The sequence below is a fragment of the Serinus canaria genome, chromosome 1A, assembly GCF_022539315.1.
Source record: "Serinus canaria isolate serCan28SL12 chromosome 1A, serCan2020, whole genome shotgun sequence".
In the NCBI taxonomy this organism is placed as follows: Eukaryota; Metazoa; Chordata; class Aves; order Passeriformes; family Fringillidae; genus Serinus; species Serinus canaria.
Genome location: NC_066314.1, coordinates 49323508 through 49341149, shown reverse-complemented (window position 1 = coordinate 49341149; position 17642 = coordinate 49323508). Strand labels below are relative to the sequence as shown.

The following is a 17642-nucleotide window of genomic DNA, read 5'->3' as shown; positions in this document are numbered from 1 at the left end:
ATAAGCTTTTTTAACAATGAAGCAAGTAACTTCAGATTGCTATTCTAACATATTGGAGAATTACTTTATAGTTTAAGAGTGGCATTTTGCCTCTGTAACATAAAAAGTGCTGGTGATATATGTCATATACCCATGCCATTCATTCAAAATATCCAAACCAACTGCCACTGCCACGTCTCATGGAATACAAGCCAGCAAGTAACACAAGGAATCTAAATTTATTCCATCATGTGCTGAAAGGGAGGGCTTTGCAATGTGCACAGAAAATCAGGGACTGCTTCAAAGGAAGGCGTGTGAGGAGCTGCTGCCGACAGTGGAGTCACTGTCCCTGGAGGCGTTTGAGAAAAGCCTGGACAAAGTCACGGTCACGTTCACGTCCACATGGTGGTGTTCGGCCAAAAACAGGACCTGATGATCTCAAAGATGTTTTCCAACCGAACTGATTATGTGCTTCTGTACCATTCTGCTCTCTCCAGCTCCTCACCCGTCATCCCCTGAACCCGTGCAGTCAAGGACGCCAGACCCCCTCCACTTCTTCTCCAACGCTCCCAAGCAAGGAAGGGTTCTCTGCATAATGGCGTTTAGTTATTTATCTAAAAAATAAACAAACAATCCCCACCAAAAACATTTTTAACAACTCTTCGAGTATTTTAGGGAAGGCGTTAAGGGAATCGCCGCCAGCATAGCAATAGCCTGACGCAGCCCGGGAGCAGAGCCGACCCCCAAGCCCGCTGCCCCGGTCTCCGCCCCCGTCTACCTCCAGCACGGGAGGCGGAGCGGAGCCCGGGATCCCGTCGCTTCGGCAACGCGGCGGCCGCAAACCGCTCCCGGGACACGCGGCAGATCCCACCGGCGGCGGATACGAGCGCCGGGAGCGGGCGCGGCCCAACGGAGAGGTGCGGCCCCCCCCCGGAATTAAGGCGAAGCTCGATGGAACAGCTCGGCCCAACCGCCCCCGCACCGCGGGGCTGACCCTACCATTGCGGCGCGGGGGGGATGGGGTCCTGGGGGCATTCTTCATCGGCTCCGCTCTTGCCGAGCCCGCTGCTTTCGCTAGTGAGATGCAGGGAAGGAAAACAGAACAAAGGAGCATCCCAGTGGTGGCCCGTACGGGGCATAGCGCTCCGCGGGGCTCCCCTTCCAGCTCCTCGCAGTGCCTGTAGGGTAGTACGGCCCGTGCCCCCCCGAGGCGCCGGGCCGCGCGGCGCTGGGGGTACCGGCCGGGGGCGGGGAGGGCCGAGCGGGGGGTGACACCTCGCACCGTCGTCCTTTGTCCCCAGCCCGGCTCGGTCACGTGGCAGCGGAGGTGCGAAGGACGTGGCCGTGGGGGGCCGGTGCTGCCTGGTGGCCGTGTCGGGGTGGCGGCCTGGACCCGCCCAAATCGCTGTCTCGGCCTGAGAGCTGGGGGGCTCTGCCTGGGGAGAAGCTCATTGGAGAGAATGAGGGTCTCTGCTTGGGGAGAACATGCCTGGGGAAAACATCACTGCTCTTGGCCCACAGCCTCAGACCCGTTGTGTCTCTCCTGCTCCTTCAGGAGCCCACCATAGGCCTGGCCAGCAGCGTGTAATGCCTCTCTTTGGGAACTCCTTCAGCCCGAAGAAGACCCCCCCCAGGAAATGGGCCTCGCTGTCCAACCTGCACCTGGTGAGTCCCAGCACCTGCGGTTTGCTGCAGGAGCCATGTCTTGGTGGCAGGGGTGGGTGGCTCCCGCTGTGAGTGCCATAACCCTTACAAGGGCTCCCAGCTGCATCTGGGGCAGGAAAAAGTTCTTCACCCAGAGGGTGGTTGGGCTCTGGAATAGACTTCCCAGGGCACAGCACCAAGCCTGACAGTTCAGGAAGTGTTTGAACAATACTCTCAGGCACACCGTGCAGCTCTTGGAGACGGTTCTGTGCAGGGCCAGTAGCTGGACTCAGTGATATTTGTGGGTTTTTTCCACCTCAGTATATTCTATTATTTCAACTGTGCTGCTTTCTTTCTGCAGTGCAGCACCATTCCTGATCACTGTGACTGTACATGAAGCTAGAAATGGAATAGCTCAGGGAAGAACCATCATCACTCCACCTGCAGTCCAGAACTGTGTCACTGAAAACTTCTCGCCTGTGGTCTCCAAGTGCAGGGAGATGAGTGTGTAGGTGGGAGAAGGTGCAGGGATGGCAGTGAGAGCAGGGATGGCAGCGAGAGGAACCAGTCCTCTACTGCAGCAGTACGTGACCAAAGTAGTACATGCCCAAAGGTTCCAGGCTCTGGGGCCATTTGGACCAGCATCTTCCCCTGGAATGCCAGTCATTAAGAAATGGGAGATCAGGGGATGGCTCTGGAATTCTGTGAAACTCTGAGTGTGATCTTCTCCCTGCAGCTGGATAGATCCACCCGTGAGGTTGAGCTGGGCCTGGAATATGGCACCCCCACAATGAACCTTGCTGGCCAGAGCCTGAAGTTTGAAAATGGCCACTGGGTTTCAGGTAGAGTAAAGCTCAGCTTGCTCTGGTCTGAAGTAGCCACGGTTGGCTGACAATCTGTATTTTGACCTCCTTCTTTCCTCCAAGAATCAGGAGGCTTCCTGGGGGATCGCAGGGAACTGCAGCGCTTGCGCAAACGAAACCAGCAGCTCGAGGAAGAAAACAACCTTCTTCGGCTGAAAGTGGACATTCTGCTGGACATGGTGAGCCTTTGCCCAACTCCTGCCTGCCCATAGCAGTGGGGATGCCTGGGCAAAGGGTGCTGGGTCCCCTGAAGAAGGCTATTCTCAGTGCAGCCCACTTTCTGCTTTACCCTGTTGTGCAATATGGGTGTAATGGCAAAGTGACTATGGGAGTTAAGCCTGATCCCCTCTGTGAAAAGAGGGGAAGGTTCCCCCCACATCAGAGCTTGTTGTGAACACTGTGACTGAGGAGACAGAAGCCCCTGCAAGTGCCATGTCTCCTGTTTCCCTTTCTGCACAGAATATGGCATTTTTCTTGCAACTCTGTCCTCTGCCCTATCTATGAAACTGAGTTACAGCCACAGAAGGCTGGTCACAGAAGATTAAAGCTTCCATCTGCTGTCATGAGGGGTGAGAGACGTTTATCCTATGTGTAAAACTGTGGATGAAAGAATTTCCAGAAATAAAAAAAAAAATAAAAAAAAAATTCCAGAAATAAAAAAAAAAATAAACCAAAATTCAACCTTAGCCAGAGATCACAGGTTTCATGCTTAAAATCTGGAGAGACATTCAGTGAAATAGAACCCACATCTATTTGCAGTTAATAAGTGATTTAGCCTTTATGTCACTCTAAACAAATATTTTATTTCCTTGCTCTTCGTGTGTTTTAAAACTGGAAAATGGCTTTTGTGGCTGGAACACTCAGCAGAAGCACTAGATGCTCTCCAGGTTTTTCAGGTGATCTCAGTGAAAATGTGACATGGCAGCTTCCCCCTTGCTCAACAGGAACAAATTGCCTCTTGCAGGACCTGGCTTGGGGCTGTAAATCTCATTGTGCTGTGACGTTGGAAAAGCCTCACGAGCTTTTAACTCCTTCCTGTTGTTTGCTATGTGTTCCAGCTCTCTGAGACCACTGCCGAGTCCCACCTCATGGAGAAGGAGCTGGAGGAGCTGAAGCAGCACAGCCGGAGGAAGAAGTGAACAAGAGATGGCCAGGCTGGTTCTGGGTCTTGGCCCACGGGATGCTGGGGCTGGCTCGGGCCTCCCAGCCATGCTGGTACTGTGTGGAGGTACTTGGTTTCACGGGACCACGAGTGCCGAGATGCCTCTAGCGTTGTGTGGTGCCGTAGGTACTGCTAATGGCTGGTTTGGTACCACAGCGCAGTTAATTAACATGATTTTCCTCAGAGCACTTTACCTTGCTACGTTTCCTCAGCGCAGCCCAGCGCAGGTACCCTCTTCTCTAAGGTAGCCGGGCAGCAGGCGGTGGGGCAGATCCGTCTCCGTGAGGGCTCCTCCTCGCCTTCTCTGCTTACCGAAGCGGGGAGACCTCTGCCTCTCCCCCCGGGGAGCCCGCGAATGCTTGTACAAGGCTCACCGTCTGCCTTGGGCAAGCAGGATGCCGGAGTTGCTCGTTCTCAAGAGTTTTGCATATTTTATATAAAACCTTGGAATTAAAACCCGTTTCTGAGGGTGTTTGTAACGCGTCGCGCCGTGCTGCGGGGGTTGGGGAGGGGGGCGGCCGCTGCTCCTCCAGGCCGCCAGGGGTCGCTGCCTCGCCTGGGCTGGGTGGCGGGAGGGCCGCCGCGCTTCCGGCAGCGCTCTGGCCGCCGCTCCTTCCGTCCTGTGTGGTGGCGATGGCGGCCGCGGCGTCCCTGTCCCCGGAGGAGCTGCTGCCCAAGGGCGGCGCGGGCAAGGCCGAGGAGCTGGAGGACGAGCTCGACGAGGAGGAGGAGGACGACGAGGAGGTATCAGGGCAGGCGGCGGGGAAGGCCGGGCGGGCGCGGTGACCCCGCGGGGCGCGCAGGGCCGTGCGGCGGGGCCTGATATGGTTGGTGCCGCCCGCAGCTGGACGAGACGCTGGCGGAGCGGCTGTGGGGACTCACGGAGATGTTCCCCGAGAGCGTCCGGTCGGCGGCCGGAGCTACGTTCGACCTGTCGCTGACGGTAGCGCAGAAGATGTACAGGTGAGGGGGCGGCGGGCCGGGCCGGAGCCCCTCGGAGCGGGAGCGGCTGGCAAAGCGGGGGCTCGGGGCGGCTCCGCCGGCTTTCGCGGTGGCTTTGGCCGCCGGTAGGGCAGTGCGCGGCCTGCGGGGAGCGGCAGAATCACGGATTTTGTTTATGGGCGGCTTAGGAAGGGCGGGGATAAGGGGACACCCCGGAGCTCGGGGTTGAATTTGGAGGCAGGCTTATGGTTGAGGCAGGGAAGGGAAACGCGGGATTGTGCCAATCAGAACTGATTCCTAGGGTTCTTTATCCTTGATAGATTCTCTAGGGCAGCTCTGTGGATTGGGACCACCTCCTTCATGATTCTGGTTCTTCCTGTCGTTTTTGAAACCGAAAAACTGCAGATGGAGCAACAGCAGCAGCTGCAGCAGCGACAGGTGAGGCAGGAAGGCTCAGCCGTCTGTCCCGGCCCTGCAGAGTTGGCTGGGAGTGCCTGCACCTCCCGCTGCGAGCAGTGCTGGGGGAGCCGGGGCAGGAAGGGCGCACTCTTTTGTACACTGTGGCCTCACTTATCCCACCAGATTCTCCAGCTGGATGTTCTAATTGGTCAATCCTGCTGATTCCCAGTGGTGGCAGTGCCTGGCAAGCACAACCTGGCTTTCACCAGCCAAAATATGCTGTGAGGGGCTGAAATAGGGGTCAGGCACTGACCTTGGCTGTGGTCAGACACTGACCTTGGCTGTTGCAGCAGACTGGTGCTGCAAAGTGCCACCAATACCTGTGGGAGGGGGGACAGCATGGCAAGACATCTTGTGTCCTTGAAACCCCTCAATGAATGATTTTCTTTCCAGATCCTCCTCGGACCCAACACAGGGCTGTCAGGGGGAATGCCAGGGGCCCTGCCTCCGCTGTCTGGAAAAATCTAATTTGCAGAAGCCGAGTTGGATTCATATCAAGTGGGAAGACCTTGCGATTATGATATATTGAACTGTTGATTTGTTGGGCCAGGGCATTTTTTCTTTTTATTTTTGGTTCTCCTCTGGGACATTGACCTGTTCATAACGAGGGAGGGAAGCCCCCCTATGGACCTGATGATGGCTCCTGTCTGCATCCCCCTCTCCTTTAGAAATCATGAGTATTTCCTTTTATTCAATCACTATGCCATAACCAGTTACAGACTTGGACCGGGGAGCTCCTCTGCCAGCTTCTTGCCCCCACAAAAGACCCTGGGGCACAGGTCAGGCCTTGAAAAGCAGCAGGCAGACACTACAAATGCTTTCCTGCCTGATTTGGAGCTGAAGGACAGTGGTGGCAGGAAGTGTGACTTTCCCAGCAGAGGAAGGAGGGGTGCCGGTGTCAATCAATACCCCATGGAAAATACTCTTTGGGAAGATGTGTCTGCAGAAACACTTTCACTGCAGCTGTGTGCGTGTGAGAACCAAGGGAGCAGCAGGCCAGGTTTGAGACGATCACATCCACGCAGATTCTCTGCCTCATAAAGTAGAACAGACATCAGCTGCGTATTTTTTTGTATGGAATATTAAATAAATCCAACCTGAGCAGTGTGGTTTTAATAGATGTCCTTGAGGGAGGCTCAGTTCTTTCAGAGCTGCCGGGGGATTTCTGGGTAGGGATATCTCCATGTCATGCACAGCCTGGCAGCGTGGAAGGGACCAATGTGGCCTTGGCTGGGACCAATGTGGCCTTGTCACCTTCAGAGGGGTGGGGAAGCCATGTTTGGCTTAGGGGAATTCTGGGAGGTAATCCTACCTCAGCACCACTGTCTACTGTTCAAGGTTCTTAACGCACAGAAACTTGGTGGTTTTATAACCAAAGAAAAAAAATTTATTTATCCTTTACATACTTTGTTACAGAACAATTCAATTGAACATACAGAAGTGATAGGACATTTATATGGAAACTTTTTTTTTTCCATTTTTAATATTTGGTTAAACAAAATACATCTCTGTAAACAAACCCAAGACAAGGCTCTAACAAAACCAAACAAGCAAGAAAACAAAGAGGGGCTTCCCCGCTCCCGAGCAGTGGGACTGGACCAGCTCCCCCACCCCCGGGCACAGCCTCACCTCCCACAGGGATGTGATCATACACTTTCCCTTTACCTGAGCAGCTGGATCACACTGTTTCTCCCCTGGGAAAGCAGCTGACATACAATGAGAGGAAAGCAGCCCCAAAGTATTTTAAAACATCTTTGCATATTGTGCACTGATCCATTGGCTTGCAGTTTCCATGCAAACAGGGTTTTTCTCCAAAGTGCAACTTCAATCAGCATAGAAAATGTTGCTGTTGAGATTTGTGTTTTCCCCTCTTGAAGAAATGGCTTCAAGTCAGGAGCAGAATGCCTGCAGGCTGCACATCCTGCCTGGAAAGTGTTTAAAAATTCTGCCAGCTGGTATTGGTCATTGGAATGTGTTACGAAATAGGACTTTTTAAAACATAAGAGCCATTTGCCCTTGATTGTGGGAGGCTGTGCTCAAAGGACTGCAAAAGTGCTTGCCAGATGTCCGTGGGTCAGCAAACACCATCGTCCTGTCGTCACGTGGCCTGTGTTCTCTGTTGGGATGGTGCCACTCTGGTAGTCTCTGAGGTTTGAGCACCTGCTCATGCATTTGCAGAGCTCTGAAGAGAAAAATAACTGAGAAAAGGTCATTACAATCCCTCCTTTCACCAGCTCAAACATCAGTAATGACAGTTTCCTGCATGATGGAACAGGATCCTTCAAGTTCCATCAGGTCGCAGAGGTTGCTATTCAACAAAGACATGTAAAGATTGAAGCAATCAGCAGCTCAGCCAGGAATTGCTAAACACAATGAATTGAGTTCCAGATTCAGCATTTCCTCCTCCTGCCATGGAAGGCATGGCTGAGCTACAGCTCTCCTGGGGCACTGGGAAACAGCCAGTGGAGATTCCTCTTAGTGTCCATGTCTAGTTTCTCTTCCCCATGGAAGGCATAAAAAAGCAATTCACCCATTAATGGAATGTTTGTTGGCCAATGCTAAAGGAGAGGTTGGTTCAACTACCAAGCCAGGGTGTCTCCAATGCCTCGAAGTTCTGGTGGACCCTCTGCAGCTCCCACACCAGCAGATGGTAGCAATAAAAGAGCAAAACTGACTGCTATAAAGGCTTCCCTCCTCAGCCCATTTTTATTTTATAACTTGACCTCTTTCAAATTACATCCATGACTGTGGGCTAGACTTCTGGAGAGAGGAAAATAAAAGGGAATTAATTTCTTTGAAAACCTCTTCAGCTTTATTCCTCTCTCCAAGGAGCCCCTAAACTACTGGTGACCATGCAGAAAACCAAAAAACTGTTAAAAAATAGTAAAAAAAACCTCCACCATAGCACGAAGAAACCCAAGCAGACTGTGGTCTCTCTCCAGTCCAGAAACATGATACTCCTCAGTCATCCTGTGCTTGCTGTTTCCATGTCACCTTAGCCAGACACACACTGTCAAACAACCACTCACCACATACATAAATCCTTGGAGACCCTGGGGAAGAATCCTCTAGCTACCCAAAGAAGTTCTTGGAAGATGACTCTGGTTTTATTATTGTTTCCTAATTCCTGGCACAAACCAGCCCTAAGAAGCAGAGGGTCGTGCTGAGCACCGTACCATTCCTAGTGTTCTGAGTGTCCTGAGAGACCCCTAGGAATTGCAAATGTCTTCACAACAATTTGTTTTGGAGGGAGAGAACTGTAAAGAGGTGGCAGCTTGCTCAGTCCCTGATCCTTCCTGACAAGCCCCGGAGGGAGCAGTGTCCCACCACACACAGCCCTGAACCATGTGGGGAAATGGAGACCCGGTGTTCCCAGACACTCTTTCTCCCCAGCCCAGTTTTTCAAGAGTGCGATGCCTTCCAGCTGGCAAAAGGGTACTGCAGCTCATCCACGTTGCAATTAAAGTGATTGGCTTCCAGTTTCCTCTACTCAGCCCTCAGTTCTTCCCCACCCACCACCCCCAATGTCCTGTGCTATTGCCCTATTGCACCAAGGAAGGAAGAGAAGAGCCTAACAAAGGAAATTCCAGACGAAGAGAGTCGGGGCACCCATTATCCAGGTTTTAGGACATCAGGAGTTTGGTAAAGGGGAAGAACTGTAGTGGGAGGACAGAGTTGGCCCAGGTCACACGTCAGCTCTCCAGGTCTGATGTGCTTCCACCTCCTCTGGCACCACCAATAGGAGTTCACAGTTCTTTCCTCTCAGCTGGTGTTTCAAAAATTTCCTATCATAAAGAGAAATAGAAACAAGTGCTACTGAATGTAGAACTTTGTCATCTATAACAACAATTAAATATTATCTTAACCTCAGGAGAAATGAGTCTATATAGATGCCACTTTCTTACTTTCCAAGGTAAGGAAAACAGAATTAAAACCAAATTTAGTTTCTTCATATTTCCAAGATCAAGAATCCCACCTTAACTTTAAATAACTCCAACAAATCTGGGGGAAAAAAATATTCTAAAAAAAGAACACCCCATCATACAGATATCCTTACCAGCAGTGTACCACTTGGTCATTTGACATGTTTTTTTAGCCCTTTTCTGCACATAAGCTTTTTCTAATACCAAACTTGGATTACTTCAAATAAATATGAAAAATCAACATTTCCTCCAATATCTTTTGGTCCAGATTTCCAAAACTCCCAGTAAAGAAAGCCCTGATTTATTGCTGAAGAATGGTACACCTAGAATAAAATCCACCAGAACCTCTGCACAGTAGTTTCACAAGAATTGCTTTACCCCAGAAATTTACCAAAACTTCAGTGGCACGGCTGGCTCTGCAAACACTGCACATGTGCAATCCCTATCTCAGAACAAGACTAGTCAAGGAAGCAAAGCTGCTAGTAGGATTTACGGCACAATGGAATGGAAGCTAAACAGCAATCAAGAGCAGGTGAAACTTTACAAAGTATTTACAATGACCTTCTTGTGTTAAGATTGAAGAGGGAAGGGGAGCCAAGCCAGAAGGGCAGCATATGCTTACACAGGAAAAGTGATTCCTAACAAACAGCTCTTACTGCTCCCAGGGATAAGGCTGCACTTTAAGTCTGGAAAGCCTTTTGTTGGAGACATACAGATTGTTACTGAAGAGGCAAAGAATACTGATACTGTCACGTTCAAGGAGGGAGCAGGACACGGCACATCGTGTTGCCGGTGTCACCCACTAATACCAGAGATGGCCTCTACCTTTGCCACAGACAGAGCCAGACACATGAGAGGCCAAGTCAAGCTCTCCTGAGCTGATAGACACACTACAGCCAAAAGCATTTCCCTAGCTTTGCACAAATGGGGCATAAATCCAAGCGGAGGCAGAAGAACCTTATTACGCTCAAATTTTTGCAACTGAAAGTCAGCCATACATGTTTCAATCACCAATTGTTTAAGGACAGACTTCTTACCTCCAACAGGGACGGATTAGAGGAAATCCTACCTGAGCTCACTTTCACCTCCAATCCACTCGGGCACCTTGAGCTTGGAGTCGAGGTTGTAGTAGGTGCCTCCCACCTCCCGGACACAGATCCAGTGCTGTCGCTTGAGGGGGAGCTTCAAGGGGCCCCAGCAAAGGCTGGAGGGCAGATTCATGATGAAGCCCATCACGTTAGACAGGGCAATAGCGTTAACATCCCTGAAAGAGTGCAGAACATCAACCAGATTATGTTCTGGTGCTTTCACTTCAATCTCTTTCTCAGTTTTACAAAGAATAGCCACCTTGAGAATGACATGACTTCTCAGTACCTGCGCTTATCCCACCAAACTGCCTCGTAGCCTTTGGTCTGAAGTGCTGCCATAATCACATTCACATCATAGTTCCCATTCCCCAGCATGCTCTTCTTGTGGGGGGTCACCATGGTGTTGGGAGACAGCCTGCAAACAGAAGAGGAGACTGCTCTAGCAGGTGTTTGCTGAACCTGTATTCCACAACCTGCTATATAACCTGCTATATAAGTCCATTTCCAGGGGTTTTGTGTTTTAACACAAACTATTCCATGCTCCCCTTATCCCTCATCAAATGGGCTGAGGGAACTAAGTAATGCATTAAGAATAACTTTGATGTACAAACCCTCCAAAAATCCTACCTCTAATGGAAAAGAAATCACAAAGCTCTTTCTCCCTGATCCCTTGAACCGGTATTTCTGAAGGATACTTCAATTATGATTTTCCCTCAATTTACAGTCAGAGTAAATGCCAGTTTGCTGTTTAGGACAGCGGCTATTACAATTTCAAGAATCCAACAGTCAACAGCTCTCTTGAAGACTGGATGAGAAAAAGAGGCACGGGAGGCTGGCTGCAGGAAAGATTGCTCTTCGTCCTCCTCCACTGGTAAATGAAAGAAGTATTCAGACACAAAGCTGTGAAGATACTTGGGGTTGGGAGCTTTCCAAAGGTATTGTGGTTGCTAGATTAAAAAATATTTGTTGCTGTAGGTAACTAAATAGATAATCCTGATGCAAACAAATCTCTTCAGCTTCAACCTGTAAGTTTGCTTAGACATCACTTGATGCATTACCACAGCATCTAAAATGCAGAACCACAGTCTATCACGTTCATACAATCACGGAATGTCCTGAGCTGGAAGGGATCCACATGGAGTCCCCTCCTGGTCCCAGACAGGAGAGCCCCAAGGATCACACCATGTGCATGACAGCATTGTTCTAACTCTTCTTCAACTCCATCAGGCTTGGTGCTGTGACCACTTCCCTGGGGAGTTTGTTCCAGTGCCCAGCTACCCTCTGGATGAAGAATCTTTTCCTAATATCCAAACTAAACCTTCTCTGACAGTACCTCATGCCATTCCTTCAGGTCCTGTTACTGGTCACCAGAGAGGAGAGATCAATGCGTGCCCCTCCACCTCCTCTTGTGAGGAAACTGTGGGTTGCTATGAGGTTACACACCAAAAATATATAACAGCCTTTGCACAAGTTCAGATAATGGATGTGAGACACAACATGGAGATGTGTGGCAAAAAAGCCTGTTAGCCACTTTTATGGTTTTATGTTTCCCCCTCTTCCTAAGAAATTTTGTAAGGAGGGAAAACAACAGGATGTACTATTACAAAGATGACAGCAGGAAAAGCAAGCATGGGGGAAACTGGGAGCAAAGAACAACATCACATAATGCCAATCCAAAGAAAATCAACCTTCAGATGAGTTCTGTCGTGATGAGTTAATCTTTCCATTGATAAGGACTCCATTAATTCTGCTAGTGCAAAGTTCAGATTTCATATCATCCAAACATCTGTATTTTACCTGCCTCCTCCTCCTCCTGTCAACTCCATTCCCAAAACTCCTAATGTTTCTGCAAGTTTTTTGCTCAGCCTTTACAACACTGAATATTCTGCAGGCAAATTTCATCACCAGAAATCCCTCAGCCCTTCTGCATTCCCACCCTTCTTACACAACAAATTATTTTTCTTTTAAAAGGTGTCCATGCAGCAGTGGCAGAAGATGTGGAAAATTCTTTTTAACTTTAGCACAATAGCATTTGATCCCCATATCTGTGATGAATGTTTAGTTTTGTACCCTACAGTACCTTGTACTAGAGATTAATATGGCTTTGTGTTAACTGCCTACATCTGTGACTAACAGTCTTGTATCAGCTAGCGCTTCCTTATTTACCTATTTCAGCCCCTGGGATGTACTAGCAGATGTCTTAGTTTTGAGAACAAAGATAGAGTGCTAGGGCAAAGAATGATAAGAGAAGTGTATCGCGACCTGACAACATACTTGAGATAGTCTCAAGGTGAAAAGATTCATTAGAGGATCCAGAACCATAAATGGAAAATTTAGGGAATGGGATGTTCCCAAGTGACCACCAAAGACCCTCAAAAAACTCGTACTGATATTCAAATAAATCCATGGAAACAACTAACACATACGCATGTATTCAGGAATAATAATGCACTTGTAATAGAAATGCAGTGAATATATACTGGTTTCATGCATATAACCTGGTCTGGTTATATGACTAGTAGACTGCTGGGTGCACACATTAGGTGAAGTGAGCCCCATGCACCCAGCACACTGAATAAAGTAATCTCAGCTTTTTTACTTAACCAGCTGTGGAGAGTTTATTTCCCAGTTTTCAGTGACACCCTGACAGCATAAGGCATTTGAGAAAAAAACAGTGGACTGAGTAGGGAATTTCAGAGCAATCAAGGCTGGAGAGAATACAGACAGGTGCCTTTGTCTTCAGCTCTGAGTTTTTCTGCAGTGGAGCAGTCTGCAGCAGAACAGTCTGGGAAGCGTGTTCACTACAGAAGGAATAGGAGTCCACAATACCATGGTAAGAGGAAAAGCTGCTAATACCCACCATGGGGGTGTATTTTACTAATCACAGAGATAAAACCTGCAGCTTGTCACAACTCTTCCAGCATCTCCATAAAGCAAGATCACTTGGCTATGCCTAATTCCGCAAGATGATTGTTTCAACCTACCAACTCTCCTAAGTGCCAGAGAGCAAAGAAAATCTTACAATCGAGAGAGCCCTTTGGGCTGCAGAAGCACCCTCTCATGACACCATTTTCCAGACAAGTTTATTCAAGAGCTGAAAGAACACATTTATCTTTGTTCCTTCACATAACTTCGAGAGCCCCAGAAATGCAATGAGGTAACCAGCAAGGGCAACAAAAAACTGGCATGCGTGAGCAAACTTGCCCCAAGAACCACCTCAGCATCTTGACCCACACATACCTAAGCAGGGTCCACAATCATCAGCTGAAGAATTCTGACCAGGCAATGAATTAAAATTGTTGTTTTGGTATTTTTTATCTAACCACTGAGTTGAGGAAAACTGACAAAGCTGGACAGAAATCCAGGTAAATAATCCTCCTGATCTTTCTATCAGAAACTTTCATCAACATGTTGTCTTAACACAAGGGGCTCCAAGATTCCTGCATGCAGCTGTTTTTCCTAATCAGGTCCCAATATGCAGACTCCAGTGAAGCAAAGATTTTGTTTGTATCTCCATGCAACACTTGGAACACGCAATCATACTTCCTGCAACAAAAGCCAGAGGAACATCAAAAAAGTATTTCTTGTTTTAGAGGAAAGAAGAGGGAAAGACTACACAATCAGAGGGGTGCCTAGTCCAAGTTTCAGCATATGCTTGAATTGACAATCATCAGACTACCCTGGCCTTACACAATAGGATGCAGCAAAAGGGAAGCTAATGATTAAGCAATGTGGTTCAATCATTTTCCAAGGAATGTGGTAAAAGCTAAACAGCTTATTTGTGATTTTGTTATCAAAAACCTTATCAACACCAGGTTTAAAAATCAGACCTCAACATTTTTTCAGGTTATTAAAAATATTTATCTGTCCTTTATCAATACATAGAATGTGAGTAGACACAGGAAAAGACAAGTGACATAAAAACGGCAACTAAATTCATGCTTCTCAAAGGCAAGTCAAAGAGCTACACACAAGTAGTCACCCAACAGAAATAGAAAGGCAGTGGCAATTCTTTTGTATAACTTATAGCTCATCCATTTCCAAGAGGAATATCCATGTGTATTTCCATACTACCTTGGGGCTGAATCAATCTATGTATCTTGATCTAAATATCAGGATGGAACAACTGCAGGTTGGAATAAAAGACAAACTCTCCCTTCTAAGGAAAGAGGTCCAACAAGATTAATATCCAGGCTTTTTCTGAAAGGTTTCATGCTGCACACTAATTCTGTCTCACCAAACGCAATGAAAGCCAACTAATTAGATCATCACACTTCTTCTACCACATGAACTGACTTTGTTTGCCTCAGGCCAAGAGCAATCCAACTGTGATTAAGATTCTGACAATTGCTGCTCTGGAACAAAACCACAGTGTGTTTACAAAGAGTGCCTTGAGCCTGCCATGGACCAGCTCCACTCCACCAGCAGGAGTTTTATCTGCAACATTACAATAAATAGCATTTCAATCTGATACTTGTTTTTGTCCTTCACCACATTCTTTGCCAAAGACAGGCATGAGTTTGATGAGTCAAGCATCAGCTTCATAAATTTGCCAGTTTTCAGGAGAGCTGCAACACGCCCGCAGCTTCCTGCTCATCAGCACAGGGTACCACGACTGCCTCATGTGCTGCTACGATGTGGGATCTCCTGCTTGCCACAAACACAAGATAGCAACTGCTGTTAACAGGTATTCAGCCATAACTTACACGATGTTTACAACATCTGCAGGTTGAGTATCACAGGAAAGCCCTTTTCCATCATTTCCTTTATCATCACTTAGATTCATCAGTGGCGGATCACCAGAACTCATGAAGGCTCACACAGGAGAATTTCCGTACAGCATCAAAATGCCATAAATAAACACTGAGAAAAATATGAGCTATTGCACAGGCCATATTAATAATTTATATTCATCCCTGTAAAACTCAAACCTACTTTATTAATTATCTGAAGCTCCTGGGAAACATTTAGCAATGCCACAGGAAACAGGCATCCAGCTACTGAAATTAAATCCAGTTTGAGAGAGTACAGAGAACCTTGATGCATTGAAAAAAAAGCCTAATATTTGAAGAACTTCACTGAACCTCCTGTATAAGAAATCACTCATTTGGCAAAACTCCTAATTTCAAAAAACTTACAAATGTTGCAGTACTAAGTCAGTAAGTCATTCCTGCTACCTTCATTCTCCCAAGGCAATCCCCAAATCCACTATTAACATCTAGGTAATTTATCTACACAAGTAAGGGGCAAAAATATGGAAGACAGGTAGAAGAGGCGTTAAGGTGAGTAGAGAGGAAGACAGCACTCCAACCACGACAGTATCTACAATAAAACCCTTGGACCCAAAGCTGGCAGCCAGAACAGGTTAAGAAACCTGTAAGTAAGATGAGAAAAAATTTCTGCATGGAGGGACAAAAAAAAAAAAAAGGCTGGGGTTATAAAACCAAGATACATTCAGTTCAAAGCAGTGGCACAGTCTGAATCCCTCCTTTTCCTTCTACTTCCCCCCAGGTAACACCCAAAAATTCCTCCAAACAACTGAGGACAAGGGGAAGCTAATGCCAGTACAGAGAGCATCCTACCTCTGGAAAATCTCCTGCAAGGTTTCCCTAGTGAAGGCGTTGCTGTCCTGGAAGACATTGTTGAGGGCATGGAGGGCACACAGCTCCTTACGTTGCTTCTCATGGTAAATGTGCTGAGGCGGTTGCTGGGATGGCTCTGGAGATTCCAATTTGGTCTTGTCACCTTTCCATGGCACACAACTCATTTTCTCGATGGGTGGATAGGGAGTAGGTGGTGAAAAATGAAGGAGGCTGAAGTTTCTGCCTCCACAGTCACAACAGCAGCCCACTGCCACTTTCTTTTGTGGGCTAGAGCTGCTTCCAGCTTATGAATCCTTCTCTTGTGCTTCAGTTTATTCAGTAATTGCCTCTCACAGCTGGTTTTAAAAACCACATAAAGATCTGCAACCTCCCTCCTCCCATACCGCATAAAATGTAGTTTTTCGCTCCCCTCCACCAAAAAAAAAAAATTCAAATGTCAAAATATATAATTCTCCTTAGTGTCAAGGTACCAGCTGGAATTTATCACATCGCTCCTTTTCTTCCATCTCCTTTGGTCTACAGTGCCACTAAAAAAAGTACCCAGACCAGGTAACAAGGAGATGCCCACCCTCGAAGTGCCAAAAGGAAGGCGAAGCCAGCGCCTGGTACTGCCTATAGGAGCACAGGGTGGTTAAGCACTTATCAGCTGCATTCCTCCATTCCTTTAAGAACGACTGAATCCCGGCAGGAAGATGCCAACAGCTCGGGAAAGGAAACCACTTCTTGCTAGGCCACAAGAAACGCAAGGCCAGGCTGCGGGGAAGGCGACTCCTCACAGGTCACCCTGCGCTCCGACAAAGGGAAGTCTCCGTTAGCAACCAGAGGCCGCCCAAAGCCCGTGGGAGAGAGGGTAGCGCAGGAGGGACCAGCCCCACAGCCTGCCTCGCACCTTTCCACCCCGCCCCTCCCCACCCAACGCCCCCACAACCACCACCACCACCAAAACAACAACAGCAACAGCAATCCAGGCGGGAGCTGCTTCCCACGACCGAGGCCCAGCGACCCCCGCAGCCCACCGCGCTGAGGAGAGGCCCCCGTCTAACCCACACCCAGCCCTTCGGGGTTCGCCGCTGGGCCGAGGCGCCCGCCCTTGCTCTCGGGAGGGTTGGAGAGGCCCCGCCGGGCCGGGCAGGGCCGGTCGGGTCCCGCCGACGGCTCCTCACCGCCCGCTCGGCCCTTGGGGCCGCCCCGCGCCGGCGCACGCGCGCGCCAGGTCCCACTCGCGCCACTCTCGCGCACGCACTCGCGCACGCACGCACACACACGCGCGCGCGCGCCCCCCGCCCTCCGCACGCGCCGACGTCGGCCCCGCCCCCTCTGACGTCAGCGGCAAAACGAGCTGGGACACAAGCGAAAGCGGTCTCACCGCCCGCTGAATAAACAAACGTAAATCGCCCCGCCTTCGTTCTGTGCCACGGGTTGGCGCCTCTGGCGGTGGTGCCACTACCGTGCGTGTAGCTAGACAGAGAAGGAGGACAGGCAGCTTTCCCCGCCGCTCTGCAAGGGTCACCTGCCCGTCCGCAGAGCCCCTCAGCCAGAGGAATTTCCTCCTTGGCGCCGGCGTCCTGTCTGGCGGCCCACGCCAGCAGTCTGAACACTGTGGGCGCGCATGGCCAGCAGGCGTGGGGGTTTTCTGTAGGGAGCCCGAGGCGGTAGGGGCGGCGGGATCCTTTGCGAGCCCCGGGAGCCGGCGGCACGACGCGCCGAGACAGGAGGTCCCGCGGACTGCAGGGACGCCAGGCTCCCTCCCATGCTGTTCCATTGGCTGACACAGTTATCAGTAAAAAATCCCCTCTTTCTCATTAGCTAGTCCGAGAGAATGCCCTCCCACCAGGGCGGGCTCTGGTGCAGCACTTAGTCCCACCCAGGCCTTTGGGATCCCTTATTCGATTGGCTGTCGAGGTTGTTTGTCAGGAAACCCAGGTCTTCTATTGGACAGCCGACCCTCGACACGTCAAGAGGGCTCTGTTGTGCGTGTG

The 17642-nt window shown here is 49.4% G+C and overlaps 3 protein-coding genes across 3 annotated transcripts; 2 read left to right on the top strand and 1 right to left on the bottom strand.

Moving 5' to 3' along the window:
• Positions 1-770: 770 nt before the first annotated feature.
• Positions 771-4104, top strand: CBY1 (chibby family member 1, beta catenin antagonist). The gene is made up of 5 exons (XM_009086507.4): positions 771-896; positions 1535-1644; positions 2360-2465; positions 2550-2665; positions 3545-4104. Exons 2-5 carry the CDS (start codon positions 1567-1569, stop codon positions 3623-3625), a joined length of 381 nt encoding a protein of 126 aa, XP_009084755.3. The 5' UTR covers positions 771-896; positions 1535-1566; the 3' UTR covers positions 3626-4104.
• Positions 4105-4225: 121 nt separating this feature from the next.
• On the top strand, positions 4226-6169 carry TOMM22 (translocase of outer mitochondrial membrane 22). The gene is made up of 4 exons (XM_050969877.1): positions 4226-4392; positions 4493-4611; positions 4911-5028; positions 5443-6169. The coding sequence occupies exons 1-4, from the start codon at positions 4282-4284 to the stop codon at positions 5515-5517; spliced, it is 423 nt and encodes a 140-aa protein (XP_050825834.1). The 5' UTR covers positions 4226-4281; the 3' UTR covers positions 5518-6169.
• Positions 6170-6410: 241 nt separating this feature from the next.
• JOSD1 (Josephin domain containing 1) lies at positions 6411-16842 on the bottom strand. The gene is made up of 5 exons (XM_050969876.1): positions 16827-16842; positions 15643-16447; positions 10347-10475; positions 10042-10236; positions 6411-8834 (listed from the first exon to the last, which is right to left on the bottom strand). Exons 2-5 carry the CDS (start codon positions 15825-15827, stop codon positions 8735-8737), a joined length of 609 nt encoding a protein of 202 aa, XP_050825833.1. The 5' UTR covers positions 15828-16447; positions 16827-16842; the 3' UTR covers positions 6411-8734.
• Positions 16843-17642: the final 800 nt, after the last annotated feature.

Bases quoted from the DNA above. Each gene is read 5' to 3' on its own strand.
- CBY1 (XM_009086507.4), top strand. From the start codon at position 1,567: ATGCCTCTCTTTGGGAACTCCTTCAGCCCGAAGAAGACCCCCCCCAGG. The intron at 2,466-2,549 runs GTAGAGTAAAGC...CTTTCCTCCAAG, and splicing joins AAATGGCCACTGGGTTTCAG to AATCAGGAGGCTTCCTGGGG. The intron at 2,666-3,544 runs GTGAGCCTTTGC...TATGTGTTCCAG, and splicing joins TGGACATTCTGCTGGACATG to CTCTCTGAGACCACTGCCGA.
- TOMM22 (XM_050969877.1), top strand. From the start codon at position 4,282: ATGGCGGCCGCGGCGTCCCTGTCCCCGGAGGAGCTGCTGCCCAAGGGC. The intron at 4,393-4,492 runs GTATCAGGGCAG...TGCCGCCCGCAG, and splicing joins AGGAGGAGGACGACGAGGAG to CTGGACGAGACGCTGGCGGA. The intron at 5,029-5,442 runs GTGAGGCAGGAA...TTTTCTTTCCAG, and splicing joins AGCAGCTGCAGCAGCGACAG to ATCCTCCTCGGACCCAACAC.
- JOSD1 (XM_050969876.1), bottom strand. From the start codon at position 15,827: ATGAGTTGTGTGCCATGGAAAGGTGACAAGACCAAATTGGAATCTCCA. The intron at 10,237-10,346 runs GTACTGAGAAGT...GCACTCTTTCAG, and splicing joins GTTTGGTGGGATAAGCGCAG to GGATGTTAACGCTATTGCCC. The intron at 8,835-10,041 runs GTAGGATTTCCT...TCTTTATGATAG, and splicing joins GGAGGTGAAAGTGAGCTCAG to GAAATTTTTGAAACACCAGC.